The 25,739-nt window shown below is 41.9% G+C and overlaps 1 protein-coding gene across 3 annotated transcripts in view; it reads right to left on the reverse strand.

The window, feature by feature from the left end:
* fndc5a (fibronectin type III domain containing 5a) overlaps positions 1 to 25,026 on the reverse strand; it is a 37,549-nt gene extending 12,523 nt beyond the window's left edge. For all 3 annotated transcript variants that reach the window (XR_012597331.1, XM_074661138.1, XM_074661137.1), the window contains exons 1-2: positions 24,590 to 25,026; positions 539 to 654 (exon numbers count right to left, since the gene is read on the reverse strand). Coding sequence is in view for 2 of the 3 variants with exons in the window: in XM_074661138.1 (XP_074517239.1) it covers positions 539 to 654; positions 24,590 to 24,656 (183 nt within the window). In the remaining variant the exon portion in view is untranslated. The remainder of the gene's footprint in view (positions 1 to 538; positions 655 to 24,589) is intronic.
* Positions 25,027 to 25,739: the final 713 nt, after the last annotated feature.

A 25,739-nucleotide genomic window follows, 5' to 3' on the forward strand; every position in this document is an offset into this window, starting at 1 on the left:
TTTACTCTGCAAGAAAGCGAATAAGCATGACAAAAAGCATGTTAGTGTTGCAGCAGAACATCCCACATCTCTACTTCCTCTGCACACACACACGTCTGCACCTCTGTGACCCACACCAACCCTGCAGCTGTCCTCCTCAATCACATCACTCCCAACGACTGCGAATGAGTGTGTGTTTGTGTCCATAGAGTCACGCTTGTAAAGTAATGCGATTAATGCCTGTGTGTGTGTTTGAGTTTGTACTGTATGTTAATGTGAGCACGACTGCAGCAAATAATATCACTTTTCCCCCTGCACACGTCAGTGCCTGCTGTTGTCTGAGAGCTGACAGGCAGTCCGACAGGATCCACCATCATGTGATAATTCCCATAATGCACACCGACTCTGAGCAAGGGAACGACGTGGTAAAGAGAAGCGCACATGGCAGCAAACAACCGGTGATTAATTCAGTTAGTGTGTTTTTTTTATCCTCCCTGTTGTTGGTCCATTTACATGTATCCAGTGTGAGTTGTGTCTGTACTGTATGTGCGCCGCTCACCTGCTGTGTGATGGCAAAGCCAATAACGGGGTCTCCCTCGGGGATGTCCCATGTCACCACGGCAGAGGTTGCTTTCACCGCTTTGATGGTCACATTGACGGGAGGCGACAAGCTATCTGCAAACACACAGAGAGAGAGAGAGAGAAACAGAAGCTTGTTTTATCTTCTGCAGTATGAAATGAAAAATTGCAGAAATGGTCGCCAGTACAGCAGGAAGCCAAATTCAGTGGTATGGATAAATGGCTCAGCTGAATCCATTATGTAAGGAGGTCTCTATGAGTATATAGAAACACAAAACAATTCCTCATAGTGTTACAGTGGTTCGGCCCAAGGCTCAGCAGACAGTGAAGTATGTATGATGTGAAAGGATCAATGCAGTCTGCGAGGTGAAACCAGTCTCGCCATTCATGAAGAGTTGAAAGGTTGAAATTAAGTTTTGAAAATGTTTATTTGAAAACGGTTCGGATTAGCAAATGTTAGATAAACTACAATGGTGAACATTGTGAAGATTATACCTACTAAGCATGTTGAGTATGTTTCCATGGTTACATTAATTGTCCAAAGCACTGCTCTGTCTAAGTGCAGCTTTTATTTGGCTGGACCACAGAGGGCCAGCCCTACAAACTCAAAAGTCACTGAGTGATGAAGTTACACGAGATTCAGCAGTGACATAGCCTATTTCTCACTTAAAAAGTTTTCAGAAGTAGATTTTGGTGGATTGTTTAGACAGAGTAACAGAAAGTTTATGAGCAGCAATTTCCTATTTGAAATGGCAAGCAAAAAAACAGGGACCAATCAGATGCATTTCATGATTGGGTACGTCACCACTTAGCCCGCCAGTTGAGTGGATCGGCGCGTTCCCTACTGTCCTCGCTGGACCTGGTAGACAAGTAGCGCTGGATTAAACATTATAGACATGACCATTGACTATTTGTATAACAGTTTAGCCACAAATTCACAGGCTGACCATACATGGTCCAGCCATATAATCGTTTTGACCGAGTCTTGTTTCTGAGCGTCAGCTTCTTTTGTCAATTGTTTCCAATGAGGAGAGAGCATAAATCCCTGCACCCAACGTCCTTTTTCAGTGTTCTGACTTTTTGGCTGGCAGTAGCTCATTCCATGTGGACTGGTAGCTGGAGAGGTGTCAGTTCGTCTCCTGGGCGCTGCCAAGATATCCTTGAGTACGGCACCACACCCCCAAACTGCTCCCTGGGTGCTGTATAGTTGCTGCCCTTTGCTCATAGTACTAGGATGGGTTAAATCCAAAATAGCTGACTTCCTGTCAGCTTTATCACATTTTGATATATTCTTATAGATGAGAACAATGAACTCGCCAAATTTCATGAACATCAGGGGAACTTTTTGCAACTCTGGCTTGCGTTTGGAGGCGCTATGGAGCCTGCTGGCCACGCCAGAGCCCAATCACTGCACTATGCAATGTTCGCCAGTTCTGAAGCCAGTTTTGGTGAGTTTTGGTGAGTTTTGGTGAGTATTCGTAAGCCCCTCAAAAATGTGATGCTGCAGCAGAAAAATAATAATCTTTACAAAAACAATAGGTTTCCTCGCACTTTGGCCATAAACCAACAAGAGGTCAACCAACCATAACTGTGCCAATGAGAAGAAATGTTTCCGTTTTGCACTCTGGATTTATTTATCTGTATGAGCTTACCTGATGGCTACTGAGATTTCAAACTATTTAAACACCAAACAACTTTGTTAGAGGCTCCATATTCTACACTTGATTTAGTCCGCCCCCAAACCCAAGTGAACATTGCTGCAGTATTTCAAATGTTAGATGGAGCTTTGTAATGCCAGACAAAATACAACATATTGCATGTACAAACAACGATGATGCCAGAATACATTATATATAAATGATATATACAGAAAGAAAATGAATAAATAAAAACTCTTAGCGCATACCAAAATCGTTCTCTCATTAAAACAATACGTTCGTAGCTGAACAGAATGAAAGTCTTTCCACTGACAACAGGAGCCCTCATTAAATTGTGCCCAATGACCTGTTTCAATATTTTTAAAGATTTTGTGACGCTCCGAATTAGAATGAAAAATAGTATGATTAAATGGAAACAGAAGGCAGGGTCACAGGCTGCAAGATTTAACAGTAATGATTAAATAATTAAGTGTGAGATTGTGTGCGTGTGCGCATGTCAACTTCGGTGGCCTCGGCCTCTAATTACTGTACGTGTTGCTCCGGTCTGCTACACACACACACCTAATGGCTACAGTCTCAAATAAGCGTGTGCACCGCAGGTCAGACGATCAAAGTGGCCGCAGCAGAGGAGAACACATCAGTTCGCTTCAAATGAGTGTGAAATGGATTTTTCTTCCACACTGTTTATAATCAATCTCATCTCCTGTATGTTTTTGTTTCTCGTAAAACTCATTTGAAGCGTAAACTGTGTCAGCCGTAATGGACTAATAATGGACATCAGTGCCTCGCAGTACAGGTGTAATGATATTGTGTCTCCATATTTTGTGACACAAAAAACTTGACAAAAGAGCTAGAGATGGATTATAATTTCATGTAAATCTAATCAAGTCTACTCTTTGTTTTCAGTTATTTTAATAATAATTAATGCCTGAGGGGCTAATTAAACTTCATTAACACTGAGAACTGTCAGAGGTCTGAACTGCCGCCTGAAGATGCAGATTTTCTAAAAGAGAGGCCAGAAAATAATCAATCAATCGATGAAATCAATTGATCTTAAAATGATGTATGTAAATTAGGATTTGTAGCCCACTAAGGTGTCTGAAGAGAGTGTGCAACCAAGCTCAGACATTTTCTTTTTATCTTGAAGAGGTCGTATTATGCTAATTTTCAGTTGTATACTTGTATTTGGGGTTTCTACTATGTTTACATGCTTTAATGTTCAAAAAACATTTTATTTTTCGCATACCGTCTGTGCAGCAGCACCTCCTTTCACCCTCTTCGTTTTCACTCTCTAATGTGTTAACGCAAATTCGTTTTAACGCCACTAATTTCTTTAACGCATGAACGCAACTTGTGATTTTTAGGTTGTAGCGGGCTCAGTTTTAAAGCTAGAGCTCATATGAAACTAGAAAACCTAAGGAATCCATTGGTACCGACCATGTCATACTAGCTTGTCGAGAAAGAGGCGAGATAACGCTCCAAAATTACACTACGTCCCTTGACCTCTGACCTCAAGATATGTGAATAAAAATGGGTTCTATGGGTACCCGCGAGTCTCCCCTTTACAGACATGCCTACTTTATGATAATCACATGCAGTTTGGGGCAAGTCATAGTCAAGTCAGCACAGTGACACACTGACAGCTGTTGTTGCCTGTTGGGCTCGAGTTTGCCATGTTATGATTTGAGCATATTTTTATGCTAAATGCAGTACCTGTCATAATATTTGTCATTGTTTTGTGTTGTTAATTGATTTCCAATAATAAATATGTACATACATTTGCATAAAGCAGCATATTTGCCCACTCCCATGTTGATAAGAGTATTGAATGCTTGACAAATCTCCATTTAAGGTACATTTTGAACAGATAAAAACAATGTGAGATTAATGTCTGATTAATCCCGATTAACTATGGACGACCATGCGATTAATCGCGATTAAATATTTTAATAGATTGACAGCCCTAATGCAAATGTGTTACTTGGTGACATCACCACGTTACGGAAGAAAAGGCGGGACTTCAAGCAAGGCGTTTCAGGTGGTTCAGCAGTGTTTCTGTGGGGGAGAGTAACTCTTTGGGGGCTTTGTAACTTTGCAGATCTTTTATATGCACAAAAAAAACTATATAACACACTAAAGGAAAGGGAAAAAGCACAGGGCATAATAGGTCCTCTTTAATATTTAATTCAGGACATTCTTTATTATTCAGTTCATGTATTTTAATTTTATATACAGTACAATGCTTATTATTTGTATGCGCTTTGTTTTGTTGCAGAGAGTTAAGGTGAGAAGATATCGACACCACTCTCTATACGCTAAACAGCTAGTCTGACTCTGCAGCTCAATCAGTCTTTGTATGGATTTAACAAACAAGACTTAACGTTTTAATTATTGAACTTAAGAGGTTCTGTAGGGAGATTTTGTTACCTTTGGACAGAGCCAGGCTTCTTATGAATCACCGAGGCCTTTTGAGATTGATTGGTATTTGTAATGTGAAGCAGAACTGAGAGAGATGAATAGGGACGAGGACAAGTGGTCACTCTTCTTCTGTCTTTAATGGGATATAAATCTAATTCAGCCCACCGGATGCAGTCAATGAGTTATTGAATAGGTTAACGCTCACTTGCCCTTCGACGGGTACAAATCACACAGCTGGTAATTACAGGATGATGGGCCGCTGTAGCACTTTGTACAAACACTGACATACTGTACATCCAGAAACAGCACACCATATCCGAGAGGGCCTCTGTGTTACGTTTTCCCCCGCTTGCTGCTGACGTTTTGATGAATGGCCTGACTAACAGTAGACGACAGGATGGAGAGACCTGCTGCATCTCTTCATCATCAGCGACGAGTCTGATGTTTGAAGTGGCTTTGCTTTTGTTTGCTGTTTCCTGAGGAGTCTGAGGGGCGGGCGTCTTGGGCGGAGGGGGCTGATGGGACTGAAGAATTCACAAATCAAACTCATTATCTCTCGGTTAGTCCTCTCTCGCTGTCTTTCTCTCTCTCTCATGCACTAACGCCGCTCTCAAAACACACAGTGATAGTAGCTCCTAATGCCCCTCAGGGAATACATTCATTTTCATTTCTGACACAGGCTGCTGCTTTGTTTGCACGTGCAAAAACTCTCTTCAAAATTGCAAATATCTATGTTGTCTTTCTCCTGTTTCAGCTCTAACAAGGACTGTACCTAAAAGGGCTACTCCACTGATTTACTATTGCACTTCCATAAGGATGGGACACTTGTGAGAACCACACAAAAAAAATGAGGGCTGTCAATCGATTAAAATATTTAATTGCAAATTAATAACAATTTTTTTTTTTTTTTTTAAATGTACCTTGAAAGGAGATTTGTAAAGTATTTAATACTCTTATCAACATGGGAGTGGGTTAATATGCTGCTTTATGCAAATGTATGTATATATTTATTATTGGAAATAAACTGACAACACAAAACAATGACAAATATTGTCCAGAAACCCTCACAGGTACTGCATTTAGCATAAAATATATATATATATGCTCAAATCATAACATGGCAAACTGCAGCCCAACAGGCAACAACAGCTGTCAGTGCGCTGACTTGACTATGACTTGCCCCAAACTGCATGTGATTATCATAAAGTGGGCATGTCTGTAAAGGGGAGTCTCGTGGGTACCCATAGAACCCATTTTCATTCACATATCTTGAGGTCAGAGGTCAAGGGACCCCTTTGAAAATGGCCATGCCAGTTTTTCCTCGCCAAACTTTAGTGTAAGTCTGGAGCGTTACTTCGCCTCTTTCTTGATAAGTTTGTGTGACATGGTTGGTACCAATGGATTCTTTAAAGGGACTGTTTGTAACTTCTTACACGTATAAATCAATCCGGGTCAGTGTCCCATGTGCACTCACGTGTGGCTACGCTGTTCAGACTCAGACTCCAACACAAACTACACGGAAACACCAAAACCGCAAAGTTATATCTAGTGAAGCCCGTCTGTTAAACAGTGTTGGCCGCGGTCGGAGGACGCGGGGGAAACCGTAGCTTTGGTCTCCAGGGCCGGAGTCTCTGCTGTACTCTGCTCCTCTGCTCCTCTGCCTGCCTGCCTGCCTTCACTCAGCTCGCTGCACCTCACGTGCATGTGCGCACACTCCACACTGCAGAAGAGTTCATAGCTCTGAGATTTTCTAGTGAATGTTCTAGTGAGTGGACGTTTGTGCAGAAATAAATGCTGCAGCTCCTCCAGACCAACAGAGGTTTTTTTTTAATTAACCAATTAACCAATCACAGCCCTCAAACCATCCTCCCTGTTAATCCATTAGTGTCTCAGAGCCACTGGCAGCGTGTTGCTCAGTGAAGGAGAGAAACGGCGTCATATCGCGGTGTAAAGTCCGCGTCCTAGTAGCCAAACTCGGGTGAAACTGAATCCTTGTGTCTCTGGAGCATCATGTGTGTGTCAGGAGGAGGACTAATAACCAGATGGTGGTCTGAGGTTCTCCAGGAGTTACAGGTGTTTTGGTGGAGTTGAGGCTGAAGCTGCAAACCTGACTGACTGATCGACGGTACCGTGAGTAGTCTACCCGGTATATATATATAGAGCCTATTGTACATTATGACTGTTTATTAGTTTAATACAGACGCTGTTATTTCTGATTTCCTGATTTGTTTGATCCGTTTAGAGTTGTCTTTCTGTTTATGGCTCTTTACTGGACTGGACTGAGCTGTTTTGTGCTGTAGGCAAAGCAGATTTTTTACAGAGTGGATTGAACTCTGAGACAATATTGCTTTGCTAGTTGGATTGAATATTCTACACTTTTATGCTGGTTTTTAATGACATTTGTTTCCTTTCTTTCCTGCTGAGTATTTGCTTTTGATTCTTTTGTATGTTTTGTATGTATTGATTGAGCTATTTGTGTATTGTTTTCACCTCCTGTGTGTGTGTGTGTGTGTGTGTGTCATCATGGTAAAATGTGGTCTTTGTGGACTCCTACTGTAGCAGGAACTACCACAGAGGAGGTTGTGAGTACTTTGCCAGGTGTTTATATTTCTGTATGTCTGTCTGTCTGTCTGTGGACAGATTTTGTCACAGTGATAGCGTTGCAACTGTACAAAACGTTACAGGTGTAGTTCCACAGACTAGGGCGCGGGCCTTCTCAGTTGCGGGCCCTAGTCTGTGGAACAAACTGCCTCACCACATCAGATCTGCTCCCTCTATGGAGTCTTTCAAAGCACAGCTCAAGATCCACCTCTTTTCTTTGGCTTTTGAATGTACTTGAATTGTGATTACTAATTGGTCTTTTATATAATGCTCATTATAACAGTCTTTTACTCATGGATTTTATCTTGGTCTCTGTCTGTGGATGTGTGTGATTTTGTTGTCTGCTCCTATGTTGACCTGTTTTTTATTCTGCCTATGTCTGTAAAGCACTTTGGTCATACTCGTGTTGTTTTAAATGTGCTATAGAAATAAATTTGACTTGACTAGTTGAAATCAAAATGAAGGTCAAGTTTGAAGATGAGGAGGTGAAGGGGCCATTGGTCCCCCCCCACTTTACGCCCCCTGGCTCGATTTGGCATCACAAAACTTCACAGGTGTGTATTTGACCTTCAGTTTGAAGGCTGAGGTCGAAGGGATGTGTGGTCCAAGCAAGGACGCTGGAAGTAGAGGGGGGGTATGAAGTGGGGGAAAGCCCCCCCCCCACACACTTTACGCCCCTTGTCCGATTTGGTGTCGCAGCTGGTGTGATCCATCACAAGAGAAACAAAAGTTTCTTTCTTTTTCTTTTTTTTATATATATATATATTTTTTTATTGAGTGAGTAATGGTCTGAATACAATACACGTGTTCCATAATCATCCTTTCTTCAAGAAATCTAATTTAATAATTTTTACAGTTGTCATCACAGATAACTACACACACACACACACACGCACACGCACGTGCAAGGGACAAGATAAAGATGATACAAAGGTTTCCTTCAAATTTTTAGATGCTGGGTGATTTTGCGGCTCCAGTCTACAAAGCTTCATAAATTGAGCTCCATTTTCTGTGAAATAGTTTCTCTTTGTTGCTGTCTTCCCACATTGTCCTTTCAATACTCAAGTCATATTTTAATAATGTTTTCAATTTTTTAAGTGTAGGTGCTTCCTTACTTTTTTGCTTATAAACTAATGACAAAAAAAGATTTTACCATCCAGTTGGTGAAAATTCTACTTTACAGTTACTTTCAATGTTCTCCCAAGTCTTTCTAACTTCATCACAATACCAAAAAAGGCCTGTATGAGGGAGTCACTATGAGTGCTACATTATAAACATTTATCTGAGGAGCTGCTGTTGAATTTTGTCTCTACATTAGTATATTCTTGTCATTAATTTATACTGAATTAAACATACATTTTCATTTGTGGTAATTCTACTGTATATGTGAGTTGTAATCATTCCTTCCATTTTATTTTTGCATCTACTGTACCAAGATCTATATTCCATTTATTATATATGTTTTGTTGCAGTTCTTCATTGCTTTCAGCTTTATAAGAATATTTTATGCAGCACTTACTAATCGTCTCTTTTTATCGTATCTTATCATGTCTTTATTCTTTTTTTTTCTTTTTTTTAAGAATCAATTGTAAATATTGTAAAAATCAATGTCTTTTAGTTTAAATGTATTCTTTAGTTCCTGAAATGAAAGTACTGAATTCTGGTTTATAATATTTCTCTAGTCTGGTCTCTAGTTTCTTTCTATTTTATAATTATTAGGCAGACGAGACTCTGACTGCCACCCCTCTTCATTTAAAAGTGTCAAACCAGCTACTGTACCTCACACTTCATGTCTTTTGAATCCTATACTTTGGCACAGAGCTGCTTAATAAAGCCTCTACTGTATATTTCTGATATTGTACTTCCTTAGAGTACCGTCTCTTTGCTCCTCATAATAAAGCAGCCTGCTGCAAAGCCCTTTGAAATTAGAGCTTCCATTCCCGCTGGATGATCTTAAAATAATGATACCTCATGTTTTCATTGATGTTTTCAACTTTGAATAATGTAGTCTTTTGTTGTCTCCTTCTTTTTATTGTATGTATTGCTGTCTGCCTGTTGGCAATGTATAAGTGAATTATTGTGTTTTCAAGTCTCTCCTGGAAAACAGACTTTGATCTGTCTGAGACGCTGAGATTAAATAAGACACAAATGATAAAAAAAGATTATAAGGCTACATATAGATTGCATTGCGTCAAGGTGGGGAGTTAAAAAAACAACAACTACATGCCCTTGTTATTTCTTAGCTTTCTGCAAAACAAAGTTAAACCATCTCTCTGAGTGTCCTCACGTCCCACAGCTTCCGGTCACTTTTTGTCTGTCTTTATCCATCTCCTCTCCCCTCCCCGTATGGCCGTGCTGCGCTGAGGGACAACGAGTACGGACGTTGGCCGTGACCGCAGGCCTTAAATATCCACATGACATGAGAGTCAGCTCTAATGAAACACCAGACAGATGTCTTCATAAACTCTCGCTCATCGCGGTGGCACACAGCCTGCCTCACCCTGAGAGACGGGGGTGACTTTGAGCCATGATGGATGTCCCTGGTGTGTGTGTGTCTTTGTTAGCCCAATGATGATCAGAGTGACAGCTAGTTGTCTATCCCATGCTGAGGAGTGTGAAGGGTGACAGCTCCTTAATATCCCCGTTCATTAGAGAACACACCGGGAGTGACTGTATACAGTCAAGGAGAGGAAGAGACACACACACACACACACACACACACACACACACACACACACACACACACACACAGTCCTGATCCATGAAGCCTATCATTATTTAATGAATGTACTCCTCATCTCTCTGACCTCAGAAAGACAGGATCACTCCTCCCACACCTCCTCCAGGCCTGCTGCCATCACTCCTTCCTAACTTTTCTCAGTTTCCTCTGTGTGTTCACCGCTTTAAGGTAGTGACTTTCTGAGTGGATCTGTAGATGGGGGAAATATTGCAGGTAACATGGGGTGATATTATCATAGTGTGCTATAAAGAACAAATAGTTTGTTTGTTTACCAGATGTCTAATTCTCATTTTTAATGCTGATGCTGAAGTTTCCTAATTGGTCTCTATGGAATTAGTTTTCGGGCTGCACGGTGGTGCAGTGGTTAGCACTGGCGCCTCACAACTAGAGGGTTGCAGGTTCGGATCCGGCTTGGGGCCCTTCTGTGTGGAGTTTGCATGTTTTCCCCGTGTTAGCGTGGGTTTTCTCCGGGTACTCCGGTTTCCTCCCACAGTCCAAAGACATGCAGGTTAGGTTAATTGTGGACTCTAAATTGCCCGAAGGTGTGAATGTGAGCGTGAATGGTTGTCTGTCTCTATGTGTCAGCCCTGCGATGGACTGGCGACCTGTCCAGGGTGTACCCCGCCTTCGCCCAATGTCGGCTGGGATCGGCTCCACCCCCCCCGCGAGCCCTAACGGGATAAGCGGTTGCAGATGGATGGAATTAGTTTTCTTTGCAACAATCATCTTGTATAAGGGAGCACATTTACACCTGGTATTAATATGTGATATGTTTCTGGATAACTTATCTGAACAAGATAAAAATGCTAATTCAAGGTGTAAATGCAGGCAGAATGTGAACAGGCAGTCAGACAACATCTGCAGGACGCCCTGTGCTTCTTGACAGCCAGCTCCGCCTCCATACTGAGATGTAATCACAATGTGGGCAGAATTGAGATAACAAGAACACTTATGGAGACTGATTGTACGTTACAGTTTTTCCTCTATCACTTTGGCTCATTCTTTTAAACAGTCTTAAGTTTCTCTAAACCTGCAATTGTCACAACTGTTTGATGGGACATCACAACTCTATTGCATTTTTTGCTAAAGGTAGTAACTTACCCAAAACACTTAATTCATGTTTCAAAACCTAGTTTTACCTTGACCTATTATGCTTTTGTGCCTTTTCCCTTTCCTTCAGTGTGTTGTATAGTTTTTTTGTGCATCTAAACGGTCTGCAAAGTTACAAACACCCAAAGGGAGTTACTCTCCCCCACAGAAACACTGCTCCCGACCTGCCTGAAACGCCTTGCTTGAAGTCCCGCCTTTTCTTCCTTAAGGTAGTGATGTCACCAAGTAACGCATTGGCATAATACCTGCGGTTAGTTTGACACGCCGTCAAACAAAGCTAGTTAGAGTGGAGCTGGAGCGGAGTCCGAAGTTTGGTTCAGCTGACCAATCACAACAGTGGGCCAGCTGACCAATCAGAGCAGACTGGGCTTTTTGGGAGAGGGGAGAGGGGATGGGGGGGAGGGTGCTCAAACAGAGCGTTTCAGACACAGTGTGAAAAGAGGTGCTGCACAGCTGGTGTAAGAAAAATAAAGTGTTTTTTGAACATTAAAGCATGTAAACATGTTCTAGAAACCCAAAATACAACTATGCACCTGAAAATAAGCATAATAGGTCCTCTTTAATGTTCATACAGAGCCTGAGAAAGCATTAACTACAACTGAAATAATAAAGGTATTAAACATCGTGTTTGAAGGTGAGGTGAAAATGCAAAACTCACCTTTGGGCCCCTATAACTTCAGTTCATATTGTCCTTTAGTGATGCATAATCAATTTAAAATGATGCTATTCCGTTTTAAAGGGACTGTTTGTAACTTTAAGAATTGCTTGTTAACAGCGACACCTGTGGCCGTTAAGTTAACGAAAGTCAGCGTCGGGCTCGCGCTTGCTCGCGCTTGCTCGCGCTTGCTCGCTGTAAATAGACATGAATGAGCATCGCTCAAAACAGTGAGGCGACACACTTCAGCTAAAACCACAATATCACTCTATATTTCACCTGCTTGGCAGTAATGTTAGCTGACATATGCGAGCGATCATGGGATCCCGACCCGGTAGATTTATACGTGTAAGAAGTTACAAACAGTCCCTTTACATAGGCCACAGTTGGAGAAGTAAAATTAGGTAAATGATGGCTGAATTACATGAAGCTGCTTTAGCTTACTGGGACATTGGAACAGAACAAAGCTGTTAGCACCTGTGCTTTTTCTACTATGACGAGTCAAAATGTCTTGCTGTGAAAAAGGCCTATTAGATTGTGTTCTAGGCAAAGTTGCCCAACTGCTACCTCCACTGTGGATATGAGGAAATCTCTCAAATGTGCAACCACGACCCCAGTCAGCTGCAGCAGTCTGATTCAGTGTGACACCTGAGCAGACAGCAGCGGCTTTGACACTGAGAGATCATGAAAGCTAGCAGGATGGTGTTCCAGCCTGTGGGCAGATATTACTGATTTGTACCACCTTATTACAGCTCTGCAATACGTGGAAAATGCAATACTCGGAGTCAGGCTTCTGGGCGGGCTCTGCTCCCCGGGATGCTAATGAGTCGGGCTGTAGGCCTGTGAACTAACATGAAAACTGCGTGTTAGCTACGTCATATTCCACCGTTATCTGGCAGTTTTTTAGACGCAAGCACAGGCCTCGGGTGTTTTGTTCCTTCAATTTGAATCCCTTTGGGGATCACTCTGCAGCTACTAATTCATGTTTAGCACCTTAAACCACTTTGGCTCATTTCACAGCTAATAGTAAGTAAACAGTCACTTTGTATGGAAGGTGCCATGAGCAGCAGGTGGGAGTGAATATCATGCATCAGAAGGAACACTTTGGCAGGGGGAAGACATAAAACTTTGTGCTGCAGCCATAATGGCTAGGAAGCGCGAGGCCGCAGGGGGAATTAGCGGCTATAAATTAGCACGTGTTGATTAACGCGGGCGACGTCTCGCGCCGCCGCTAACGACAGCGCCGGGGGAATTACAATTGCTTGCCGCTTGTTTACCCCGCTAACATGCTATTGAGAGCTCTCAGGGGTTAGCGCGCATACAGCTGGCAGGGACACAAGCTTCCCCCTCATCCATAGTTAATGTGCCATGATAGAGCCATCAGGGTTTTGTGCTGATCTGGAGTTTGCCCTTGCATGTGTCGGAGGAGACCTTGGCACGTGGTTTCACCCCTTGTGTGGATGCACATCCAAGAAGTTGGGAGGATCACAGTATGAGTCAAACACGAGGCGTTAATGCGTCTCATTTATAAACTAAAAAAACAAACACGAGGCGTTAATGCGTCTCATTTATAAGGGAAAACATCTGGTGAATGATACAGAAGTGCTGTCTAACATGTGTGTGTGTGTGTGTGTACGCATCGGAGCCACGCTGTAACGCTGTGTCATGTTTTATAATTGCCCGTAAAGCCTTTTTCATTAGAGACTGTCTACTGTTTCACACCCGTTCCATCTCTTTTCCATATTGAAATGTTACATAAACCACAAAGAGGAGCTCCTCTGTGGATATCCTCTTTTCTTCTTCTTCTTCTCCTTTGTCCCTCCATTTCTGAGGAAATCCACCTCACAGGTTTCCAACGCCTATTTCTTCTGACTGTAATGGACACTTTGTGCTATAAACCTCCCCCTCACACACACTATCTGTTTTGTCTCTCTTTCTTTTCATCTTATGTCTGTCTCTCCGACGCTCCTCGCTATATTTCCGTACAGCTACACCGGGGCTTTTTGGCAGCTCCTCCATAGCCTGCATGGCGTGTAAAGCTCTTTGCCTGTAAGTGACACTTCAATGGGAATCTGGGTGGAGATGGGTTTGTGAAAAGGGGAGAACGGTCGCCTCGCTGTGACTCACTCATGTGCTATTCTGCTATTGATTAGCCTCATGCTATTCGTACACTGGCTGCTGATCAGCTGGTTTACAATGTAAGCTGATGGACAGTTTTGAGGCTAGATTATTGTCTGCCTATAGATTTTAATTTTGGATTCATTTAGGATTTCTTCCTTTAGCGTATGTAAGACCAGTGGACAACTGCCGGGTCTGAAAAGTGAAGCCAATGCAGAAGCGTCTTATACTTGCATTCTTTCTAATAGCCAGCAGGGGGCGACTCCTCTGGTTGCAAAAAGAAGTCTGATTGTATAGAAGTCTATGAGAAAATGAGCCTACTTCTCACTAGATTTATGATCTCAGCAAACATGAGTTTATGGTCTCAATCGCTAGTTTCAAGTCTTCTTCAATACAGCATGATGTTCATTCAGTAAATTATGGTCCCATTTAGAGTCAAATAGACCATAAAGCAGGTTATGCTTTAGGCATTGCCAACCTTGAGACTTAAAAAATAGGGAGGATTTCAAAAACCAAAGTAGGGCGTCTGGGGGTCCTCCCCCAGAAAATAATGAGTTTCAGAGACTTTGTATCCTGCCATCTGGACTTTTAAGGAATGAAAATAACAAAATAATAAGAACACTGCAACAGCTTTTTTTTGTTAAATAAGCCTACTTTTGATTTTACTTTTAATTCTCAGGAAAGAAAACTGAATAATTCGCCCCTCTGGTGTGACCTTGTGTGAATCTCTGGTATAAACTAGGCTCCTAATCATCGTTTTCATTCATTCATTGATTATTTTTTTGTCCCTGCTTGCGTATTTCTTTCTTAGTACTCTCCATTTCTCTCTCTTTCTCTCACTCACTGAAAGCCCTTTCAGACACCACATGACTTATACACGCCAGCAACAGGTTGAGATAACGAAAAGGAAAAAAAGGTGTGAAAAATTGGGAGAAATGCGGGAGAATTGTGACCCCGGGGAGGACACCTGGAGAGGTTAATGAAAAATGGGAGCCTCTTGGGAAAATTGGTAGGGTTGGCAAGTATGGCTTTAGGGCGTGGCTACCTTCTGATTGACAGGCCACTACCACGGCGTTGTCCAGTCTGGGAGTTGTCCGTATTTTCGTCTTACAACTTTAACCCTTTCACAGTGTGTTTTCAGTTCATGAAAGTTAATTGTAACATTTTGGTCGCCTAAAAATGTCTTATTCAGCGTTCCGTTGTACTTAGCTCCACCCTCTTGTGTCACTTCTGGTTGCAAAAAACCAAGATGGCAACGGCCATAATGCCTAACTTGAGGCTTCAAAATGGCAGTCCACAAACCAATGGGTGACGTCACGGTAACAACTTCCACTTCTAATATACCGTCTATGTGTAGGAGGCTGTATGTGCTTGTTTTCTGCATGTCGAACAGAGCCTGTGCGTTCTCTGTGGTCCGTTGTTCCCCTGTACTCAGCAGCGCGGCACTGTCAAATAATCCCACCTAAGGGTCTTTTTGTCCCTTTTGTAGAGAAATTAGTTATTTACTCATAGGAAAGGAATTTTCCAACCCCGCTGGCCATGAGAATGCTGACGAAGGGGAGGCTGGGATTGCAAAACAGAATCTTTCTCCCTCTTTCCATCAGATGGACATACACACACACACATATTCACTTTTCTCTAATTAAATGTCAAAAGGCAGGGTATGAAAATCAATGCAGCATTGTGTGCAGAGAGAATGCATGCCAGCTAATTCAAAAAAAGGCGAAGGAGTTGCATGATGTTGATTATTTGACGAGCCCGCCGCTAATGAAATCTCAAATCAGTTGGGACGGGGCTGATGACGCTAACGGAGCCCACAGCTTGATATAAGGATGTGAATATGATATTAGCGCTTGATACATAACTGTCCTCTTTTCTCTGCCTTTCCCTCCAGACTTACTGTAGCTTTTCTTTGTCTGTCTCTGTGGACTTGGGCGCAGCTGGTAAAGTGACGCCTACAGTAGCTGCCTGGGAGGATTGGTGTCACAGGCAGGTGGAGGAGTGTGGGGGGGGGGGGGGGGGACGACGACGTGAATAATACTGTCTCTCTGATTCCTCCGTGTTTCACGCTCTCCTTTTTGCCGCCAGCGTTCTCTCTGTCTCTCTCTGGGTTTGTCTTTTCTCTCCTGTGGCTCTAACGCTTGCACTCTCTCCCTTTTGCATACATTCATCTGCTTTCTCTCTATCCATCTGTGTCTCTCTCTTGCAAGTATTCCCCTGAGAAAAACCCGTGCTGTGTGAGTGACTACTGACTGACGATTGAGCTGCCCCCCCCCCACCCAAAACCAGACATGCAGCTCCAGACACAAAGGTTGATCATGGGAAGCTGATCTGACATTCATACGATGAAAAGCACACACATGTTTACACCTTAACATGTGTACTGTCTAAGTGTCTGTCATCTTTACATAGGCTACACATAAGAAATTAATTCAGGCTCGTCTGTGTCAGACACAACTTCTGGAACAGAAGACTAAACTTTTGTAAGAGGAGACAAATGAGCAAAAGTGTGTGTGTGTGTGTGTGTGTGTTGGTGAAGGTGGTGCAGGTAAACTCCTAGGGGGCCCACCTGTGCTGCAGACTGCTGGAATGTAAAACGCACCATCTGGGCCACCACAACCCCCACATAGGATTTAACTGCCTAGTGGCAAACCAAAGCAGTATTTGTATGCTCTGCTGGGCTGCTGAGGAGGAATCCAGGGGCCTCAAATGCGCTCATATCTACACTTTGAATCTGATTTATCGATTTCTTCTTGAGAATGTGTGTACATTTAGATCCAGCCCTGACCATGCATACCAACAGACCCCCAGTGGTACACAGGTGTAATCATTGGTATAGTAAATCCCAAATTACAGACACATAAACTAACTCTACTGTCAACCATATAGCAGAAAACGTATCTTCATAAAACAATTCATACATCTTACCAAAAGTTATTCCTCATTTTTCGTGGGTTTACCTTCAAATGTCCAGCAACACGTTACACACGTGTCAATTTCCGCTTGTTACATGCATACAGTCTTTTCAAAATAAACCCCTGTCTTCACAGGAAACAACTTGGTTGGTTTAGGCAACAAAACTACTTAGTTAGGTTTAGGAAAAGATCGACTTGGTTAGGTTTAGGCAACAAAACTACTTAGTTAGGTTTAGGGAAAGATCGACTTGGTTAGGTTTAGGCAACAAAACTACTTAGTTAGGTTTAGGGAAAGATCATGGTTTGGGTTGAAATAACTCCAGAATGGCGTTACTTAAGTACGGAAGTTACGTGATAATTAAATCAATTTTAACTTCTGGTTTCACACAGGTACGAACACCGGTCTCCTGGGCAGAAGTCTGGTGTTTTTTGACCCACACATCCACCCCAACCTCCTCCCTACATGCCGTTTGTCGCTCTTTATATTTCCTGGTTCACCATTACATGTATTACATACAAATTAATTTTGTTGGATAGATATGATACAGCGCATTACTTTTCGTAGGTATAACTACAAAAGGTGTATGAGAACAGCCTGAACATGTAAGCATAATAGATCCGCATTAATAATGACATTCAGCAACAATCATTAAATTGATTTAACCACGATGGGAATATGTAAACTGTAAAAATAAAATGTCTTTTTAACCCTTTTAGATCCCATCCACGGTCATATTGTGCACTTATCTAACAATACATGCAAAAATATGACAAAAAAAGTACATTTCTTTGTATTTTATATCAAAATCCAATGATCTTTTCTTCCTGTAAAACAAAATATGAAATGTGCTTCCATAAGCTAGTACCAACCAATAATATCATGACATCCATCTATCAATCAATCTGCAACTTTTAGCAACAAGGGGTGGTGTGTGTGCTGTATAGCTCTATATTGCGCTACATTCTATGCCCACACACTTTTTAGCGGTCCAATTAAATGGGAAGGATGTGATTTAAACCCTTCTCTTAACTGTACACCGCTCAAATATTCTTTTTCACTGGGGAATACTCACAGTACAGAAGCTTAAGATGCTGTTTCACTGGGACTTTATCAAGCAATCGAAAATCAATCAAATTAGTAATCAATGAATTGCACAATTCTTTTTTTTAACTGCATCTTTACAGTATTTATATATCTTTGGACACGTCACCTGTGAATATGTTGAATGATACAGCTTGGTTCAGCTCAATTTAATTCATGACTACAGTGATTTTTTCAGCTGCAAAACAATAAGAGTGTGAAAGTCTTCCATTGTAGAGTATATTTAGTGAACTAACAGCCAGAACAGCATTTCAACCTAACCACATTTTGTGCATAATAACAGACTGCATACATGACATTTGGACAGAGGATTTGTCGTAGAACACAATGTAAAATACAATAACACAGGCAGCAACACATGTAAAATGAGACTCATGTTGATAAATCCTTAGCTCCAGTGCATGCTGGGAAGCTTTCATGCATGCCTGCTTTCGAGACGCTGCAGTTTCTTATCCTTAACTGTCCGTCTGTGGTGTTGTTTCTCTTTATCTTTCTCTGTGGCGACTTTTGTCTACAACAAGTAACGCTACATTAACGCTGCTATGACCATCAGAGGGATGATGCTGACCATGTGTGGCACTCTGGGAGCGTTTCTGTATGTAAATGAGCCTATGCTGTACGTGCAAAGCTGAGTTGAAATTCATCATTATTCATTGTGTATAGGTTTGAGCTCTCGTATTTGATGAATACCAATTTTCTTGATTATATGGACAAATCCCTACGCACACATTTCGAGCTTGTTTTACACATGCTTTGGTGATAAATGAGGCCTCAGGACTTTTAAACCTTTTGCATACATCCATGGCATCGATTCCCTCCAAACAGGAGCTCAGACCCCCCCCCTCCACCTGCACATATTCAGACATGACACTGGGCAGATGCCAGACTGCGTCAGCAAGCTGCCATTGCCACGTCAGTCTTTTGGCATCGCCATCTCTTTCGCCCACATGCCCGGTGTCCAGATGATGGCACCAATCTGTCCTCTAACGCCTGTTCGATTCCATTTTCAGCTAAAAAAAGAGCCACGGTTACATGGTTAAAGAAAAGCTTCCAAGTTTAAATGAAAAGCAGGAGAAAAAGATCCAAATCTGAATTATTTTCTTTGCGTTTTTAACTCCTTCTTTTTGGTCTTAATCCCAGTGTTGCCACCAGATCTGAAAGCTTAAGAACATAATATGAGCCCTTGCTATCAAACACAAGGCTATCGCTCTATTCATCTGAATAAGCTAAGCCATTGGCGAGCTCTCAAAGAGGAATTTGAAGAGCCTTGAAGCGAAGAGGCTGACAAGGTGCCGGAGCAAAGAGCAGCAGCAGTAGAGTGTTGATACAAACACTCAGCAGTACTGGCACTTATGTAAGAGGCCTTTTGACAGGACAGCTCTTTTAATTCAGCTTGTCAGGTGACAATTAAAATGTGACAGGGTGACGGAAAGATGAAGGAAGATTATGTGGGCAGCTTTGACACGGCAACAACAGCAAAGTTTCGGGGAGGACGGACCTCTCAGACATATATATACTTTTTTTTGTCCTCAATTCTGTGTTCCAGAAATACACCAGCTCTGTCAAGTGAAGCTTATAAATTAAATCTAGCTTCATCTTTGTAGTCTAAAGCTCTTTCTGTATTAACACAGAGATGCAGCCAAAAAACACACCAAACCAAACTTATTCAAGTTTGAAGACAGATATCTTTGCAAAAAATAAGGACATATATGCATATTAAATAAAAGTATAGCCCTTAATCATATGTTGCATCTTACTTATCTAGAAGCCAAAGATCTTAAAGGGGATCATCAAGCTCATTTTCAGGTTCATACTATCACTATTTGGGTTTTTTACTAGAACATTTACATGGTCAGCTGTCCCACTCCAGCTCCGCTCTAACTAGCTTTGTTTGTGTTATGTGTTACTTGGTGACATCACCATGTTATGGAAGAAAAGGTGGGGCTTCAATCGAGGCGTTTCAGTCAGTTCAGGAGCAGCGTTTCTGTTGGGGGAGAGTTACTCCCTTTGGTGTGGACTTAGGTGTTTGTAACTTTGAAGACCTTTTACATGCAAAAAAAACTATATAACACACTCAAGGAATGGGGAAAAAGCACAAAAGCTTAATAGGTCCTCTTTAAGTTGCACCGTCGATAACTGATATTCTTCCTCTGGTTTTAGAGGTTGAATAAAAGCTATTCTGATTTTGTGAGCTGTGTAATTTGGGAAAATTGGAATGACTCATTTTCTTTTGTAGGGTACAAACTATGATGATTTAAGAGTTCATTTTTCATGAAATGGCTCGACAAAACCCTGAAATATTCTGGTGAAAATGAAATTGGTTGTTCGATTTTTATGTGTTTTAGTTTACTAAATTTGTCTCAAAGGCCTGGAAAAAAACCCAGGATGGATTTTTATACAGAGCATGTTTTGTCCGTAATTCATGAATTTTGTTGTAGACCTGAAGGTCAGAAATTCTAATCATTGAAAATTATTCAAATTTGTGTTTCTTTTATTTTTCTACTTTTTGTAGCATTGTTTAAAAAAAAAAATTAATAAGTAGCTCTTTGGAACTGGCTTAAATGATTTTTGGGTGTCTTTGTATGACACAATAATAAAAACTGAATCCATTCATTTTTTGTACAAAAAAAATTCCCGCTGATTGTGTAGTAAAGTAGTAACAAAGAGCTGTCATCACTTGTTTTGCTAGTTAAAATTAAAGAGTGGATGAGATGGACTGGTGTGTGTGTGTGTGTGTGTGTGTCCACTGCAGCTTGCTTGGAAAATGGTAAAAAATAGCACTGCAAAAATAAAGTCACCAAACTTTAGTATTGTTACATGCAATTGCAACATAATAAAATATATCCCTGCCAAAGCCCCCAAATCTGATGCAACATATTAGTAAGAAGAGAATGCAGGGACTGTGTGGTACACTGTGATAAGCTCTGGGGGAAAAAGTGCTTTTATAAAGTAGCAAACAAGATTACAAACGTCTAATAATTACAAACAGCTAATTGTGTTCATTGACTACAGGGGAACTAATAATCACATGCACACACACACACACAAAGCTAGCGACATCATTGTTTCAGTGTCGGACCACGAACACGAGCCCTGCATGCTAGTCTGCTCATCCTCCGACACTGATGACAGACTTTGTGTTCAGTGATGATCACTCCTGTCATTTCATGCATGTGATAAAAAACGTCTGTATAGAAGCAATAACATCAGAGAGCCGGAGGCTGTTTCTCTTTTTTTAATAAATAATGCACTGTGCTGTGTCTACCAAACAATCCTTAAAGCATAAACAAGTATTTATAATGTGTGTTTGAGAAACGGATGTGTATGTATGTGTTTGTGACAAATAGCACAGAGAAGTGTATGAAACCACATTCATTTTGATTTGAGTCTTTTTCTGCATCTCTCTGACTGACTGCTCAGAGATATTGTAGGTCTGTTTGTTGTTTGATGGTAATTTGGTGTCAGAGAGGAGAAGATGAGTAGTTTCTACTCTACAAATTTTGAGGCCTCCAACTTTTCTATGTGGATGCTACATTGCTTAGCACTTGACCCATAATATACTGGTACTCACAGATAATTTATCACCTTGCAGGTCGTTGCCAAAATATTCCTAGATTTTTTTTGTTTTACAGCATAAAAGATAACCTCTGAGCTCTTGAAAGACTCAGATTTCATCAGTCATTATTATTATAAGCATATCTCAAACAAAGAGAACAGCCTGGAGCCTTTCCACCGCTTGCATCACTGTTCAATTTGTTGATTGATTCATTGTTTTTTTCAAACTGTTAGGGACCGGGGTAACATTGCCTGGGAGGATTTATGGCCTCATTTAGATGAATGTGTTAGAGAGGCCATTTACATTTTAAATGGAAACATTACCTTTCCTTTCCTCGGATCAACTGACTGTTTATGAGTCACTCTAACTGCAAACACAGTAAAGACGTCACCGTATATAGTTTACATTTTATGGTGCCGTGGCGAGCGCCCACTCACTCCTGCCAGTCCATCTCTCCGCCTCCACATTGATTTGGCCTGCTTCTCCTGGTGGAGGAGTCTGACTGAGTCTTAAAATAAACTGGAATCGACTTGAATTGTGAATTCAAAAGTAATGCAGTTATGATTCAGCCTGCGAGTTTCTGAATTGGTTTCATAAACATTTGGACATAAATTATTCTTGATCTTGAAAGAGCAGCTGACAAATCAATCTAAACAAAAGGCCCGAGATAAAGCAAATGAAGTTTGTTGCCATGGTAGATGGTCATTGCTCCATCCAGCACTTTAAGGACTTCTTGAACATCGGAATAAAAGGGACTGGAGCACACTAATTGGTTTGCAGCCAGACCAACGTTTTGACACTCCTGGGTCTTAATCCAGCGCAAGGCATTTAGCGTGCAATAAGAACGTCTTTCTTGCTTTTGGCCTGTCATTTACGCCATGTAGTTTGTACTGACTGCAATGTAAATGCATGCACGGAAATATACCGCACTCGGAGCTAGTGACGTAGAATAAAAAAGCGTAAAAGAGTCGAATCTACCATATTCTTGCTGGTTTCTCCAATATTACCTACCCAAGCTTTAAGGCAAATGCATATATAGTCAACCTAGAGTAGGTGTTTGTACAGTTGTCATTTCACAGCTGGTTGGACCGGATTTAAATTCAATTATAACGAACTATAAGGATTTGTTCATATGTGCAATTTGATATTATTATGTATGATTACAGCTATGTTATACTGTGTTATCAAGCATTCATTAACTGTGAATTCATCAGTTATGGGTATTTCATAGGAGGGGTAACAAATACATTAAAGGTACAGTGTGTAGGATCTGGTGGCATCTAGTGGTGAGGTTGCAGAATGCAACCAACTGAATACTTCTTCGCTCAATCCTCCCTTTCCAAGACTGTGGTAATGCCGCTTGCCTCGCTCAGAAGCCATCCTTACCATAATAACACTACTTTAGGACAGATGGTGGCTGGCGGTACCATGGTTTTACACTCTGCGGCTCACGTTTCACAAGTGTGTCGGAGGACTACGGTGGCCTTCAGGTGATGTAAAAATGCAATAGGCTCTCTCTAGAGCCAGTGTTTGGTTCGTCCGTTTTGGGCTACTCCAGAAACATGGCGGAGCAACATAGTGAACTCCGAGAAGAGGACCCGCTCCCTATGTAGATATGAAGGGCTCATTCTAAGCTAACAAAAACACAGCGATTCTTAGTTTCCGGTGATTATACACTAATGAAAACATAGTTATGAATATTATATTATTATATATATGCTAATAGATCCCCCTAAATGTTACACACTGTTCCTTTAATAAACACTTACAAATGGATATCACAAAGCAAGCGAAGCTCACAATTACATTAAAGTGTGTCACAGTGTGTTATGAACCATTTATGAAGTGTTAAATACAGGCAGCTAAAAGAAAGTGTTGCCAATGAAAAGATAAGAGGTGCAGAAAATATTTTTACACCTTTTTATAACATCTAAAAACATGAAGAACGCCTTGCATTTTAAAACAAATAGTCTATATTCTTCTCAAGTGCTGCTCGATATAGCGGACAATCAAAATATAGCAACGTGTCAATGCCAGTGTCCATTACAGACATCCCTCAGCCTACCAGTAGAAATGCCAAGGGGGCTACAGTGGGTGCGTGTGTGTGTGTGTGTGTGTGTGTGTGTGTGTGTGTGTTTGCAAGAGAGAAGAGCAGCTCAGTGATCCATCGTCAGTGGGAAGGTTGAGGAGTGGGAGGATGCTGAGAGAACCAGAGGTGCATTTCGACGGCAGGAGTGAAGTGTGGCACTCCATCGCAGTGAGTGGTCACAGTGTGAGTGTGTGCTGTAAAAAAAAGCATGTTTTATAGATGCACTCGTACAGTATATACTGTATGTCGACACACACACACACACACCAACACACACACACACCAACACACACACACACCAACACACACAGAGAGTCAGACACAGCACGCATCAGTGGCGTTTCCATGGATCTGTGTGAGAGGACTCCTCAGTAATCCAATCATGTGTTTTCCAATGGGCCAGCGGCAGTTCATTATAGTCACATTTTGGGATTCAAAAAATGTCTAGTAATGATCAGCAGCCAACACCTAAACACCTATACTGTATATGATCGAATAGTCTCATTTTCACACTCCCAGACAGTGTTAATACACAGGTCAACATTGAGCTCTCTGGTACCTGTCTGAAATGAAATTCAAAGGTCAGCACAGACACACACACACACACACACACACACACACAGACACACACACACACACACACACACACAGACACAGACACAGACACAGACACACACACACACACACACACACACACACACACACTGCTTTGCTGTAAGAGACAGACAATAATAATAATAGAGTTTGTTACAGGTCATTTCAGCCCCATTAATCTTAATAAATCCAACATGACAAATGATTCACATGATAAATCACATGTAAAATTGTCCAAATCATTCCTCAGATGACAACACAGGAAATGCCTCCAGCAGCCCTTCTCCACAGACACACCAGACTAGACGCAACGTCTCCCAACAAACACCGGTTCAAATATCTCTAAGAAGCCTGCACAATAATAATCCAGCTCCATGTCATGTTGCCTCTAATGCAACAACCCATCCAGATCTCTAGATCTACCACTCTGTGATGAAACATCTAACCTTCTGATTGCACATAAACACAAACTTACCCGCCGTGACTCGAGAGACGCAGAGACAGCCGAGGACGAGCAGCAGCAGGCACAGAAATCTCTCCATCTTTCTACCGCTCCTTGGACGACGTGCGGTCCCATTTACTCTGCTGCTGCTGCGTTAACCGACGAACTGGTGCGCCGTCGCTGTTGCTGCTGCTGCTCGACATTCACGTCAGTTCATGCGTATCGTCTCGACTGAGGAAGGAAAAAAAAAAGGTGGACAGCGACCGGCGGCTTTTTCAGCACCTCGGACAGCGACACCACCTCATTCAACAGCCTCGACGGTCCACCAGTGAGCCACCGGTAACCACCCAGTGAGCCATCACCATCCACTACTCTGGAGGCTGTTCATATGCGTCGTTGGTGCTCCAAACTGTGCTCCAAAAACCCTCCCAGATCCACTTCTGCTGGTGATGCTGGTGCTGATGCTGGAGGTGGTGATGCTGGAGCTGATGCTGGAGGTGGTGCTGGTGCTCAGAGCCGCTCAGGCTGCTGCAGACAGAGTGAAACGTGCTGCCTTTGTATATGAGCTGTCTGGACTGTCACACTGACTCCTGCAGGGCTTTTTCACTGAGACAGAGAGGCTGCTAAATAATTCACAACATATATAAGTCAGTAAATGTTGGATTATATATATGAAACTTTTAAGGATTTTCTATACTTACAAGCCTGTTCATATACTTTCCCCTCCACATATTCCACATTATCCATCCAAACAATATAGCAGCAAGTCCAGCTGATCAAATGCAAACTTGCCACAAAAAAAACACCCCTTCATTTGATCGGCTACATCCTCTCTCTCATCCTCCTCCTGCTCTACACACTTGGTGAGCCGGTTATACTCTGAATTATTGCTGCCCACTCCTTCGATTAAATATGCATACACTGGCCCACGCAAAAAGTCTCTGTGGCTCTGCTTTCCACCGCTTTTTTCCACTTCCAAAACAAACATGTGCTCTTGACTCCACCACTGAGTTGGTTGACCTCCATCCCCACCTATTCCATTCCTGCTCACATTGTTTCCTATCGTAGAGAAGTTGATAAAGAAGTCTGCATACAGTACCTGGTGGTTTTCCCTGCAGCGCGCTGTGCACTTAGAGCTTTCCGGGATATTATGTGCTTGGGTGTGTGTGTGTGTGTGCGTGTG

This window comes from Sebastes fasciatus, chromosome 15 (assembly GCF_043250625.1).
Source record: "Sebastes fasciatus isolate fSebFas1 chromosome 15, fSebFas1.pri, whole genome shotgun sequence".
Lineage (NCBI taxonomy): Eukaryota > Metazoa > Chordata > Actinopteri > Perciformes > Sebastidae > Sebastes > Sebastes fasciatus.